Source organism: Rana temporaria, chromosome 4 (genome assembly GCF_905171775.1).
Source record: "Rana temporaria chromosome 4, aRanTem1.1, whole genome shotgun sequence".
Lineage (NCBI taxonomy): Eukaryota > Metazoa > Chordata > Amphibia > Anura > Ranidae > Rana > Rana temporaria.
The window spans coordinates 41,026,722-41,042,004 of NC_053492.1; the positions used below are offsets into that span (position 1 = coordinate 41,026,722).

The window sequence follows — 15,283 nt, forward strand, 5'->3', positions numbered from 1 at the left end:
AATTTTCAGCCATCTTCTCTCCCACCAAAGCTTCAACCTCCCCGTTTAGGTACAGCCTGTCCCAGCTAAAGAGCCAGTAACTGACTGGGAAGTCAGCCCAGTTCTCCAGGAACCTGAACCCCTCCTTTCTACACTAGCTTCTCATCCACTTGTTAATTTCCCGAACCTCCCGCTGCCTCTCTGGCGTGGCTCAACGTAACAGTGGTAATACTACCTTGGAGGTCCTACTCCTTAATTTAGCTACTAAGTCCCTGAAATAATTTTTTAGGATTCTCCATCTTCCTCTAAATTTGTCATTGGTACCCACATGTACAATGCCAGCTGGATCCTTTCCAGCCCCACCCAATAATCTGTCAACCCAGTCCGCAATGTGCCGAATCCGAGCGCCTGGTAAACAACATACAGTTTGGTGCTTACAGTGTTTGTGACAGATTGCCCTCTCTGTCCTTTTAGTAATTGAGTCCCCATATATGAAGACTGACTAAAGATAAATATTATCTATCATCTTCAAACTGGATGATGATATTTTCTTCTACATTTTACACTCTTATCACACCTAATAGCATTACCCTAGCACACTCTAGTCTCTTTTGAGGTTTGGTCAATTATTGAATCCTTTGACTAGAGGCCTTCTTTCCTCTCTAGTTTGCAAGATAGGTACAAGCTCCTTAAAATGCTTTTTAACAGCCAACTTCAAATATATCAGTAAGTTCATTTAGTTACTTTCAGTAAGCTTACTCCATTTGAGTGGGTCTGTAGTGGAGATTCCTCCAAAAAAAAGGTCTTATCTCATAAATTCATCACATACTGGCATATGTTTTCAAAGAATATATTTCCACATCATCCTCATATGAGGAAATGGGAGGAGGTCCTCGAATAGGAACTGCCTTAATCTTAATGGAAAATTAGGTGGACCAAATCACTGCAGTTGGGTAACAGTTCGAGCCGAGCAAAAGTTTGGCCTGAACATCAGCCTGTTCTTCCATTTGGTGAACACCTGAATTTTTTGGGAGGGTTCAACAGGATGTTTGCATGCTAAATGCCTCACAATGTACTGCGTGCCTCACAGTAATTGGCTGAAGCAATGTACCTGACAACTGGTCAGGTGGAGAGCTTTGCCTAATCAGGTCACAGAGCACTGTCAGTGCCATGATTGGACAAAGTCATGATGACTTTGCCCAATCATGGTTCAGTGCCCATAGTCCCACCCCACACTATAAAAGGTTCCTTCACACCAGAACCTTTTGCAGTGTGAAGTGTGGCTATTGATAGAGCAGGGCTTAGTTTGCTACTAGCAAGTTAGTGTGTTATTGTGACTCAGAGCACCTTAAAGGGTCACTCTGTTTAAAAATGACTTACTTCATATAACTTAATTACTACATTGTTACCTACTACCTGTATACATTTATACATACACATAATGGTAGAATCTATTGGGCAAATTCCAGTGTCAGGTTGGAAGAAGCAATTGGTAAACAGCAATTCCCAAGACTTAAAGTGGTGTTTCACCCTAAAAAACAACTTTATAGCATCTCATTCAGCATAGTAGCGCAAGCTACAGTATGCCTTTATATATTTTTTTGGCGCCGTACTCACTGTTTAATCGCGTAGTAAAATTTCAGACTCCCTGCGGGGAATGGGCGTTCCTATTCAGAGAGCTCGTGATTAATGGCCGGCTATGGCGAGTCACGCTTCACCAAAATAGCCGGAGTAGGTCTCGGCTCTTCCCTGCGCTATACGGCGCCTGCGCACAGACATCGGAGCTGATTGCGCAGGCGCCGTGAAGAGCAAACACCTATTTCGGCTATTTCCGTGAAGCGTGGCGCGCCATAGCCGGCCGTCAATCACAAGCCCTCTGAATAGGAACGCCCATTCCCCTGAAACTTTACTACGCGATTACACAGTGAGTACGGCGCCAAAAAAATATATAAAGGCATACTGTAGCTCACGCTACTATGCTGAATGAGATGCTAGAAAAAAAAAAAAAAATTTAGGGAGGACCCCTGCTTTAAGATATCCTGTCGGATGAAACATGTAAGGCTGACCTGACACATGTACGCTATTCTCCATGGAACTTTGACGTTTTTTGATGCCTGTTTTCCAATTATGTTTGTAAGTACATTACAATAAAATTGTGTGTTACTTTCATATACAGGCTTCACTATTGTGTTTCCTCTCTGCATGTTTTGGTTTTCCTAATCTTGCTGATGAACGCAATATATAACTTTGGATCCTTTTGAGTTGTGGATGGCCTCTTACCCTTGATGGGTTTGTGGATTTTTACTCTCCGAGTGGAAGTGCGACTGCCATCTATCCCTGCATTATTTAACTCTACATGCCTATAATGATGTTGATCTGGTAAGCAGTTTGACTGCACAGGGTGTGGTGTGTTTCCTTATCTGCACACTGAATTCTCGGTGGAGGTTCTTCATTTTCAACATTTTGAAGATTGCATATGCTCATTTGGACATTATTTTTATTGTTTTAATTTATTATTAGTTCTCACAGCGCTGCACTTCTGAATTACAATTCCCAAGACTTACCAATAGATAATTAATTGATTAAGGTCTGGACGATGATTGGGTCATTCCATGACATTCGGGTTACTAATTTTAGGCCACTTCAGCATAGCATAACTTTTGAGTTTTGGACTGTTGCTAAAGGATCACACAGTTTTCACCCTTGTCAAACATCTACCAATAAAAGGGTCTTGTTAAATAAACGGAGCTGAAGCTGGTCAGCTTGGTTTAATGCTTTTTTAATGTTTATTAGACATGTGCATTCATTTTTGTTCAAATTTCAGGCATTTTTGTTATCGTTTTAACAAACGAAAATGAATGCACAGAATACGAAAACCGAAAGATCCAACATAAACAAATGCTTTATTTTCGTTGCAACAACAGTTCGATATAGATAGGAGATTCAACATGACGCTGACAATAACAATCTGTGTCTATCGAAACCTGCGGTCCAATGTGCCTAACCTTAACTCTATTAGTCCAAGATTATTCTACATAGAGAGAAAAGATTTGAAACAGAGAGAAACGATTCGACATAGAGAGAAAAGATTCAACGTTATAGAGAGAAAAGATTCGATGTTATAGAGAGAAAAGATAAGACATTATAGAGAGAAAAGATCGCTGCTGGAACTTGGTGGGGGAAGTAAAATAAAAATAATAATGATGATGATGATGATTGGCTGATTGTAACCAAAGAGGAGGAGCAGTAAAATAGCTAGAACTAACTTGACAATTCAACATGAATGACGAAGATTCGACAAAGCATTGAAAAACATACAAACGTTGAATATGTCATTGAAGGCTTATGGTGTCTGTCGAAAGTTCAAAGAAGATTTGGCGAAGCAGCTAAACTGTACGATGCTGCAATCGTACATTTACAGTCAAATGCTCGGTCCATAGGCTATAAAAAAATTCTAATGTTGGTTGACTAGTAATAATAATTAATAAATATAATTATTACTAGTCATACAACATTAGAATTCTACTATAGCTAGCTTGTAGGCGGAACATTCAACCGGAAATGTACAATCGCGGCTGTGTCGTACAGTTTCGCTGCTCCGTCAAATCTTCTTTGAACATTCGACAGACACCATATTGCCGCGTACACACCATCACTTTATGTGATGAAAAAAAATGACGTTTTTAAAAACGTCACTTTAAATGACCGTGTGGGGGGGAAAACGTTGTTTTATGTCTTGTAAAAAACGATCAAAAAAAATTGAAGCATGCTTCAATTTTATGTGTCGTTTTTCAAAAGTGCGCTTTTTACTTCACAGAAATTGACCGTGTGTAGCAAAAAACGTCGTTTTCTAAGACGTTTTTTCATCCACGCATGCCCAGAAGCTACTTATGAAGCAAGCTTCAATGGTAAAACGTGGTGGAACGTAACCTCACTTTGCAAGATCATTGTGAGAAAACGATGGTGTGTAGGCAACTTCGTCTTTGAAAATTGAAGTTTCAAAAACGTCATTTTTTACTTCACAGAAAGTGTCGTTTTTTTTCATCACATAAAGTGATGGTGTGTACGCGGCATTAGCCTTCAATGACAGATTCGACCTTAATTCATTCAGATTTTCGGATGAATGCAATAACTAAAAACAAAATAAATAAAAACAAGTTTCGGGAGTAACTAAATACATTTATTTTTCGGACGAAAAACGAAATTCCAAAACAAAATATTTCAGTGTGCACATGTCTAATGTTTATGCCAAGGTCAGGCAGCAGCTACCTAAAAAGTGTACTGCTACTATGGTGGTCAGTTGGAACACTGGAAATAAACAAAAAACAGACACAGTGGACTTTTAAGGCACCCGCACAAAATTATATAAAATCTAACTATTTTATTGATTTAAACATGATTAAAATGTTTAATTACAAAAATGTATCATGTTCAGATGATGCATCTAAAATCTAGAACTCAATCGGAGGGTATGTTGCACTCCCAGCATGGAAAACCTTATACTCATACAGATAATCTATGCGCATAAAATGTAAAACAGTAACATATATAGTGTGAACTCGGCCTTAAAGAATAGAGGTTGTTGATATAGACTTCTGCACATTTCTTTGAACTGGTATTTCTCTAGATATTGTAACTGTCACTTTACACGCCTTGATTATTTTATTAGTGGGATCTCCCGACCATAATTCCAAACTCTGCTCTTGGGCACTCACAAGTTTTGACCATCCACTTTTTGTGGTCCAGCACCACCGGTAAATTTTCATTATATTAAAACCAAATAGGCCACAGGGCACAGCAGGGGGTCCAGTGCATCCCTGTTCACTGTTCGGGTCTGAATTAGGTCAGAATTTTTGAACTGAAACAGAGCCAAAGATGCACAGGACCCCTCTGCTGTGCGCTCCGTGGCCGCCCCAAAGCTGTGTGAACCAGCTCCATTAAGAGCCAGGCACACTCTCCTGTAATGCGAATTGGATGCAGGGAAACCTGCATTTAATTTTCATAAATGAGAACCCCGTCTAAAGCTTTGCACATTTATTCTAATACCGGGGAATAGCACAGATGTTGTGTTGTTTTGGCATATTGGTAAATCCAATATCAGGCATTAGATCTGAATTGCTGACTCCAGGAGGAAAACGAAATGTGAACTTCTGCAGCAAGCTGGCAAAGAAAATGAAAAGCTCCATTCTAGCCAAATTTTCTCCAGCACAGGCTCTACGTCCTGAAAGGAGAGAGAAAGAGAAGCGTCACATAAGTGATGAAAAAAGTAAATCAATGAAGAGATGTGATAACGATCAGAGGGATGTGGCCGGTAGATATCGGCACTTCTTGGACATGACCCTCTGAGCCTCCAGCTACACAGAATTCTCTGGACTCACCACTCCACAGTCAGGGAACATTGCAGTGTTACATGCTTCCAAACTTCTTACCTTTGTGTGAAACCTTCTGTATGATACAATAAATTTATCTAAACGCTACACTCAGTAGTGTGCGTTCCCCTCAGTTAATTTCAACTTGCTTCTTGTTTGCACACTGAGTTGCCATGGAGTAAATTGGCTTATGGACCTTATGAACATTTAAAATAGTCATCCTTTTAGACCAATACTCAGAGTTATTGATTTTAGATACAGTGGAACCTCGGTGTACAAGCATAATCCATTCCAGGAGAATGCTCATAATCCAAAGTACTTGCATATCAAAGCGAGTTTCCCCATTGAAGTCAATGGAAACAAAAATTATTTGTTTCGCATTGACTTCAATGGGATGCAATACCGCATGCGGCCAGAGGCAGGGGGCGCCTGAGAGCCTCGGAAATGCCTGAAGAGGCCCGAGGGCACTTCGGCTGACCTCGGCTAACCTCGGAAAAACTTCCTACCTGAGATATGCCAAGGTCAGCCCTGCTGTCCTCAGGCCTTTCCGAACGGCTGAGATCAGTGACGTTCGGCTCTGCTCGCCTCCGGTTCCCCCCAAAAAGTGGTACTGCACATCGCTTTGGCCTGAATCGTGCTCGTTTTGCGAGACAACACTTGCAAACCTAGTCACGATTTTTTTAAATACAGTGCTCGTATTGCTAAACGCTCGTTAACCGCGTTACTCGTAATCCAAGGTTCCACTGTATTGTTATTTTCAACACTCCCTGGATACACTGGCTCTTACTTTGCGCCAATAACTCACAACTTTATAATGTGCTAGTATGCATCACATACTAGCACACTATGAAAAAAATACCTTATAATGAAGCCCTCAAACATCACACTGTCACCGCTGAGATGGCTGACATCTAACCCTAGTCTTCATTCCATGTTCACAGCCTCTGGCTACTTGAGTGGCCAGGGGCGTGATGATGTCACTCCCTTAGATGCGCACAGGAGCCGCTGTTTATTGCACGGGCTCTGAAGGTCAGGCATTGTAAACTGTGCAAGTTTAGGAGATATTCACAGTACCTACAAGTAAGCCTTATTATAGGCTTACCTGTAGGTGCAAGTGGTGTAACAGAGTTTACTACCACTTTAAAATAATCCAATAAAGCTTTATTTATCAGAATTTGCAGAGGTTTGTAAGTGCTTTTTAATTGTTTAAATTATTCTTCCCAGTTCAACGTCCCTCTCTGAAAAGTACATATATAATACCTTATCTTTTTTTCTAAAGGTCCATGTTCAGACAATTTATGAGATATGTATACTGGTAACAATAACATTTAAAGCTTAAAGTGAACATGTGCTTTGCCATAACAGGGTAAATCAATTTCAATGTCATCCTTCTTCTGCTGCTCTGTTTGGCCCACCAGGAAGAAGGAGAAGCCCTTTGAAAGCCTTAACTCATATATTTGAGTTTAAAATACAAAAGTTTTATTTTTTATTAAACAAAAAAATATGTTATGCTTACCTGTTCTGTACAACCATATTGCGCAGAGTAGTCCCATACCTCCACTTCGGCTTGTCCCCAGCTGGCACTAGCCGCTCTGCTATAGAAGCAGCTTACATGTATGCTTCTGAGATGGGCTGTGTGTGCCCATAGTGATGGTAAGTAGGGTTGAGCGAACCCGAACTGTAAAGTTCGGGTTCGGTACGGACTTTGGGTTTTTCCCGAACCCGGACCCGAACCCGAATAATTGAAAAAAGTTTAAGTCCGGGATCGGAGTTCGGGGAAAAAAAATGTGCGGAGGTCCCCGTAAATTCAATAACCAGACCCTTTAGGTCTGGTATGGATATTCAGGGGAACCCCGCCGTCAATTTAAAACAAAAATGACGTGCGGTTCCCCCTAAATATCCATAACCAGACCCGTTATCTGAGCACGTTGACCTGGCCGGCTGCAGAAAAGAGGGGGGGACAGAGTGCGTCCCCCCCCCTCTCCTGAACCGCACCAGGCCACATGCCCTCAACATGGGGAGGATGTCCCCATGTTGATGGGGACAAGGGTCTCATCCCCACAACCCTTGCCCAGTGGTTGTGGGTGTATGCGGGCGGGAGGTTTATCAGAATCTGGAAGACCCCTTTAACAAAGGGGACCCCCAGATCCTGACCCCCCCTGTGTGAAATGGTAATGGGGTACACTGTACCTCTACCATTTCACGAAGGAAGTGTAAAGTCTTGTAAAAAAACACACTGACACCAAAGAATAAAGTCCATTATAAAAAAAAAAAAAAAACATCCAGCGGTGAGAAATCCACTCGTTCCCGGCTTCCTGCGTTGACCTGATCCTGCGATGGCTGCAGGTGATCTCCAGCGATGAGAAGATCCTGCGTCGGGTGATCTCCGCTCCAGCACTGAGAAGATCCATCCATCCAGCGCAGCAGCATCCCGGACCTCCTCTCACCGCTGGGCACAGCCCAGCGAATGAGCGGCTGAAGCTGTGACATTTCTTATATAGAGGATGCAGAGCCACCCGTCACGTGACCCCGCCCCCTCTGACGTACCCTCTGCTACGTCACTGGGTAAGCCCGAGAAGAGGAAAGGTCTTTCCTCTTCTCGGGCTTACCCAGTGACGTAGCAGAGGGTACGTCAGAGGGGGCAGGGTCACGTGACGGGTGGCTCTGCCTCCTCTATATAAGAAATGTCACAGCTTCAGCCGCTCATTCGCTGGGCTGTGCCCAGCGGTGAGAGGAGGTCCGGGATGCTGCTGCGCTGGATGAATGGATGTTCTCATCGCCGGAGCGGAGATCACCCGACGCAGGATCTTCTCATCGCGGGAGATCACCCGCAGCCGTTGCAGGATCAGGACAATGCAGGAAGCCGGAACGAGTGGATTTCTCACCGCTGGATGTTTTTTTTTTTAATAAAGGACTTTATTCTTTGGTGTCAGTGTGTTTTTTTGAGGGCATGTGGCCTGGTGCGGTTCAGGAGAGGGGGGGGGCGCACTCTGTCCCCCCCTCTTTTCTGCGGCCGGCCAGGTCAACGTGCTCGGATAATGGGTCTGGTTATGGATATTTAGGGGGAACCGCACGTAATTTTTGTTTTAAATTGACGGCGGGGTTCCCCTGAATATCCATACCAGACCTGAAGGGTCTGGTTATGGATATTTAGGGGGAACCGCACGTCATTTTTGTTTTAAATTGACGGCGGGGTTCCCCTGAATATCCATACCAGACCTAAAGGGTCTGGTTATTGAATTTGCGGGGACCTCCGCACATTTTTTTTCTAAAAGTCTGTGTCCCATTGACTACAATGGGGTTCGGAGTTCGGGTTCAGGTTCGGGTTCCCGAACCCGAACTTTTTTTTTAAAGTTCGGGTTCGAACCCGATCCCGAACATCCAGGTGTCCGCTCAACTCTAATGGTAAGAGCTGTGTGTGTGTGTCTATGGAGGCACACAGCACGACAAGTAAGCACTGTGTGTGTCTATGGACACAAACAACTCCTCACAAGAGTTTGACTGATAGCAGCAAGAGCCTATTGCTCCCATTGCCCTCTGTGTCTATGTAAGACCAGGAAGAGAGAGGAGTGGTGCTGCTGCCCAAACAGTGCTAGAGCGGTGACAGGAGTCAGTAAGTGTTTAGGGATTGGGGGGGGCAGTAAATTGGGTAGTGGGGAATTTACTCTTATGTAAAAAATTATTTTGACTTGGTGGGCAGTCATTTTCTGATTTATTTTGGAACGAGTAATGGCAAACAGTTTCTCATCAAATAGAATATTGAACAATGCAACACGAATGGTATTGTTTATCACTTTGCATATCAGTTTAAAGTGTAATTGATCAATTTAAAATGATCATCTAAAAGACCTGAATATGTGATCAGAAGCAATCATCAATATTCCACCTCTGCCAATCAACTTAAAGCGGAAGTGGAACTCCTGACCCCCTGACATGCCACATTTGGTATGTACTATTTTTTTTTTTGGGGGGGGGGGGGTCGGGTGGCTAGTTTTGACAGGTACCCAACTCACTTCTTGACTTAATTGACTCAATTACATATGAAATTCTGTGTACAAATATCTGATTGGCTTCTATTGATTATAGCCATGTCCAGCTATGCTGAGGCCAGTTGTGATGATGAAACAGAGATAAATACAAACCTGCAGAGAATGGCATGAAGGCATCTTTCTTTATAAAATTTCCATGGGAATCTAGGAAATGATTTGGGTAGAACTCATCAGGCTTTTCAAACTGCGTCTTGTCCCGCAATACAGAGGATAATAGAGGGATGATATAGGTTTCCTATATAAATAGAAAATAACTTTTAAGTACAACTTATTCTATGGAAGATACTTACTATTATCATTTATTAAAAAAAAAGTAATCTAATTAAAAACTGTTCTGCAGTTTATATTGGGAGAACTGTTTTGATCTTAAAGTATAAAGGTGAAAAGGAGAGGGATTAGAGCCCCTGTCAATTTTTATTGCTGTCTGTCTTGTCTCCCGGACAGCCCAGTTTTTGAACAATGTGTTTGGGTTTTCATCTACTCCAGACCCGGACACATCATTCACACCGGAATGCACCGGGAGTAAGGAATCTTCTCGCTATCTGATATGTCTTTCCTCCCCTCCCAGACGGCAGCCTGTTGGTGTTAGTGGATCAAAGCTGTCCCCTCCTCCTCTTTCTCCGCTCTGTTTACACAGGAGGAGGAGGGGAGCAGGGATGTGCTGATCTGAGGTCTGTAGAAAGGTCTCTATGATCTGTAGATGGACAAGGGAGGGAGAGAGAGTGGATGGGAAAGAGAACATTCTTAAAAAAAAAACATATTGGGGGGTTAAGAGGATATGTGCTGGGGAGGTAGGGGAAAGGACTAGAAGTGTGGGTTGGCTTTGAAATCTGACAACCCCTTCTAGCACTATTTCTCTCCCCTCTTAAAGCACCCCCCCAGCACATATCCAACCCCCTACCCCACTTGCACTATCCTTAAACCCCTTCTAGCACTATTTCTCTCCACCTTTCAAAGCGCCCCGAACACATATCTGACCCCCGTTGCACTAGCCCTCTCCCCTCTTAAAGCGACCCCCAGCACATATCCAACAACCCAGCAGCACATATCTGACAGATCCCCTGCTAGCTCTAGCTTTCTCCCCTCCCAAAGCATCCCCCTAGCACATATCTGACCCCCCCCTGCTAGCACAATTCCTCTCCCCTCCCAAAGCACACCCAGCATATATCCAAGCCCCCCTTGCTAGCTCTCTCTCCCCTCCCAAAGCACCACCTAGCACATATCTAAACTCCCCTCCAGCACTAGCCCTCTCCCCTCCCAAAGCATCCCCCAGCACGCATCCAACCCCCCCTGCAAGCACTAGCTTTCTCCCGTCCTGAAGCACCAAAAAGCACATATCTGACTCCCCCCCCCAACACTAGCCCTCTCCCCTCTCAAACAGTCCCCCCAGCACATATCTAACTCTAACCCTCTGCTAGCACTAGCCCCCTGCTAGCACATATCTGACCCCTGCATTTTGTATGTAGTGAGGTATCACCTTTCTTATGTGATTAAAAGACTACCATCTGTTTATCCAGAAGGATCCCAGATCCCTCCGGTGGCCAAGTTGGGTTATAGCCACCTTCTATTTTACTTTCACACTGGTACAGCAAGGAATGTTGGGAAACTGAGTACAGAGAGAAAGAGACTCCATTGCCCTGGTTTATTCATAGACTACAATACCCAGAGAGCAACTGTACAGCCCCAGAATGCTTTGCTCCCCGCACAGCCTGCTGGGGGAGGTGATTTAAGGAAGAGGACGTGTTTGGCACGCTCTCTCTGCACCGCCTCTTCAACCCAGGAGGACACCTGTGTGAGGTGTCTTCCCGTAAATCTAGGCGAGAGTTTGAGACTTATACACGGCCGGGCCGATCGGCATCCAGAGACAGAGAGGATGCCTGACGGAGTGATCGGACAGTGTCCCAGTTCACCGGTGACCTGTGGGAGGACCAGAGACTGTAATCCTGAAGGATGGTGTGTTGGAGTTCGTAGACGGAGTGTTCTGGAAGGATCTGATTGGGTGAGACGGGCACCTGCCAGAGCATACTAACTGCATTGCAGGAGGGTGGATCGTTTACCCTTTCCACTGTGATTAGACTATTTGGGCATTTTCCGGCCGTGTCTACTTATTCCCTTTTCGGATTACAAATTACTTTTGTTGTGCGCCAATGCATGCCAACGCGGAAGTGCACCAACTGTTGTGTTAATTTGTATTGAGGTCTGGTCTGGCCAACCAAACTATATTAGAGAAGTATATTATCTAAAGACTACCTGTTAGGTATAGTAAACCGTTGATATTCATTTACATACCCTTTAATTGGGTAATTGGTTTCAGTAGATTGTACAGTACTGTTACATGGGAGAGCTGGGTGAGGCTTTGGTAGGGGGTGCTTCAGTGTGAATATCTTACTGAAGGAATCCCGTTGTTGTGTACTTACACAGGTCCACATAGTAATAATAATTTAATTTGTATTTATCTGTTATCACTAATTCTGACTCTTTCAGGGCTCTGCAAGGGTCACTACTGTTTACCTTTGTTTATTTTGCTTTTATCTTACTAAGTAAAAAGTTACTCTGGTTAAGCTGAACCTGTGTGTGCAGTTCCTCTGTCATCCTACGGGATCAATACAACTCAAGGTAACCATTTGTTTACATAATTTACTGTGGTGTGGCAAGGTATTGTGTTTCCTAACAGTTACTGGGGTTCACAATTCCCACTGATACCAGTTAGGGCAAGGGAGGGTTCGAGCCAGTTTTAGGGGTTGAAAACCAGAGCGTAGACCCAAAACAAACCAGCAGCTCCTTCGGGGGTAGTGCTACACGTATATTAAATATTTCTCACCCCGCATTCCATGCAGAACACTCACAATTCAGCCGCATGCACGGCACGCTATACTACTCTTTCAGGCCACCAAAAGTGTCCCAAGGCTTTTACAATCCCAAGTGTCCCAAGGCTTATACTTAAAAAAAAAAATGCTGTGGCTAAAATTCTCAGGTTTGGCTTGAAGAAAAGGTAGTAACCCTAGTTATAACCCTTCCTTACACGATCCAAAATGGAAAAAAAAAAAGTTTTGCTCATAGTTCTACTTCAACTCATTGAAAATACATTTTCTTTTTAATGCTATGTGTTAGTAGCTCATAATAGAGTTTTACAGGATCTAAAATAGATACCTTTGGTATAAAATATCCCCTAAAATTGACATCTTTAGTTGTCTCGTGAGGCACATTGAGTGGTACAATGTCGGCAAATCTCTGGATCTCATGTATGACGGCATTCGTATATGGCATCTGTCCCCGATGGCTGTACGTAGGTTGTGCTAACCCAACAACTTTAGAGATCTCTTGTTGCACCTTTTCTGGAGGTAATAAGGAAGAGTAGAAGAATAAAATTAAACATTAATTGAAATTTTTGTTCTGTTCCTCCTACTTTGGGAACCAAATGTTATGATTATATATATAGTATTATACAATATATACAATCTTTACTGTATACATAGATAAGTGAGACTAGCACACACGATTAACTAGATGAGTTGCATTTTACAAATCAAAACACTATGCAAGAGGAGATATCTACCTTAGTACTTATGGGCTGACTTTTTTTGTGGATGACTATCTAATTAAACATTACAAAGGAGATCATTTCCAATTTTTTTTCTGATTACACATGACAGGGATCTTAAGTATTTACAGTATGGGATAAGCTCATAAGCTCAATAATGGCATGCAATGCCAAGCTGCGGTTTCCAAAGCGAGCAAAGTCCTTTCTTGTATTAAGAGAGGTATGGACTCCAGAGACAGAGATATAATTTTGCCCCTGTACAAATCATTAGTAAGACCTCATCTGGAATATGCAGTTCAGTTTTGGGCACCAGTTCTCAAAAAGGATATAGGAGAACTGGAGAAAGTGCAGAGAAGAGCAACCAAACTGATAAGAGGCATGGAGGAGCTCAGCTATGAGGAAAGATTAGAGGAACTAGATTTATTCACTCTTGAGAAGAGGAGAATAAGGGGGGATATGATCAACATGTACAAATATATAAGAGGTCCATACAGTGAACTTGGTGTTGAGTTATTCACTTTACGGTCATCACTGAGGACAAGGGGGCACTCTTTACGTCTAGAGGAAAAGAGATTTCACCTCCAAATACGGAAAGGTTTTTTCACAGTAAGAGCTGTGAAAATGTGGAACAGACTCCCTCCAGAGGTGGTTCTGGCCAGATCAGTAGATTGCTTTAAGAAAGGTCTGGATTCTTTCCTAAATGTACAGAATATAACTGAGTACTAAGATTTGTAGGTAAAGTTGATCCAGGGTAAATCCGATTGCCTCTCGGGGGATCAGGAAGGAATTTTTTCCCCTGCTGTAGCAAATTGGATCATGCTCCGCTGGGGTTTTTTGCCTTCCTCTGGATCAACTGTGGGTATGAAGTTGGGTGTATAGGATTTTACTGTGTTTTTTTATTTTGTTTTTTGTGGTTGAACTGGATGGACTTGTGTCTTTTTTCAACCTGACTAACTATGTAACTATGTAACTTTTTTATAGTAAATTGCATTTTTCAAGGGGGAAATTGTTTACCTAATTAACCACTTTAGGACTGCCAACCACAGATATACTGCAGTAGGGTGGCTCTATTGCGCAAAACAACGTACCTGCAGGTCATTTCGTGCAATAGATATTGGAGGCGCGCACTTTCCAATTGGCCAGAGGGTGGCCAATCAGCGATCGCTCTCCAGAGAGGCAGAACGGCGATCTGCCTATGTAAACAAGGCAGATTGCCATTCTGACAGGGATGAAAAAAGATATCCTGTGTTTCCGCTAAGCAGGAACACGGATCTCTGTGTTCAACCAGTCAGTCCATCCCCAACACAGTTAGCAATTAGCACCTCCTAGGGACATACTTAACCCTTTGATCGCTCCTGATGTTAACCCCTTCCCTGCCAGTGTCATTAGTTCAGTAAGAGTGCATATTTTTAGCACTGATCACTGTAATAATGTTACTGGCTCCCAAAAAAGTGTCAAAAGTGTCAGTTAGGTTTGTCCACCGCAATGTCTCAGTCCCGCTAAAAATCGCTGATCGTCGCAATTACAAAAAAAGAAAGAAAAAATGGCATAACAATACAACATGTTTTGTAGATGCAATACATTTTGCAAAAACCAAAAACATGTAGCAAAATACACATTGGCCTAAATTGGTGAAACAATTAGATTTTTTACATGTTTTTAATTGGATTAGTTTTATAGCAGAAAGTAAAACAAATATTGTATTTTTTTTTCAAAATTGTTGCTCTTTTTTTGTTTATAGAGCAACAAATAAAAAGCTCTATTTGTGGGAAAAAAATGTAATCAATTTTATTTGGGTACAGCATCGCACAACCGCGCAATTGTCAGTTAACTGCTTGCCGACCAGCCGCTGCAGTTATACTGCAGCAAGTTGGCTCAGCTGCGCAAATAGCCGTAGGTGTACGTCGGCCCCTTTAATGGCTATAGCAGGCACGCCCCCGCACTGTGATCCCTAGCACACACCCCACATCCACATCAAATTGGATTAGCCCAAGTCCACCATTCAGGACTTGTGAGCAGCAACGCCGCGCCAAGGCTCCAATTATGTTGCTGGACATTCATACACCATTCACACGGACCTGGGGATCACTTCTCCCTGATCCTGGGGATCCTTTCTCCACCACAACCGAGGGTGACACCCCTTTTCCGGCAGGAATGTCACCCCCACATTCATACATCAGTCACACTGTAGCCTGCCTGGGCTACAAAATTTTTTAAGAACTCATAACATGAGTAAAATAACAAAGAAACATAAAACACTTATAACCTGAGTAAAAATAAAACAACAAAAAAAAACTACCGGCGCTGCTGTGCCCCACGCCTGCGGCGGCCACGGCCCCGGCCCC

At 43.0% G+C, this 15,283-nt stretch overlaps 1 protein-coding gene across 1 annotated transcript in view; it reads right to left on the bottom strand.

The window, feature by feature from the left end:
• Nucleotides 1-4,147: 4,147 nt before the first annotated feature.
• Nucleotides 4,148-15,283, bottom strand: part of LOC120936167 (cytochrome P450 2K6-like) — a 40,243-nt gene continuing 29,107 nt past the window's right edge. Inside the window, exons 7-9 of the mRNA XM_040348321.1 lie at nt 12,548-12,732; nt 9,491-9,632; nt 4,148-5,200 (exon numbers count right to left, since the gene is read on the bottom strand). Of these exons, the coding sequence (XP_040204255.1) occupies nt 5,019-5,200; nt 9,491-9,632; nt 12,548-12,732 (509 nt within the window). The 3' untranslated portion in view covers nt 4,148-5,018. The remainder of the gene's footprint in view (nt 5,201-9,490; nt 9,633-12,547; nt 12,733-15,283) is intronic.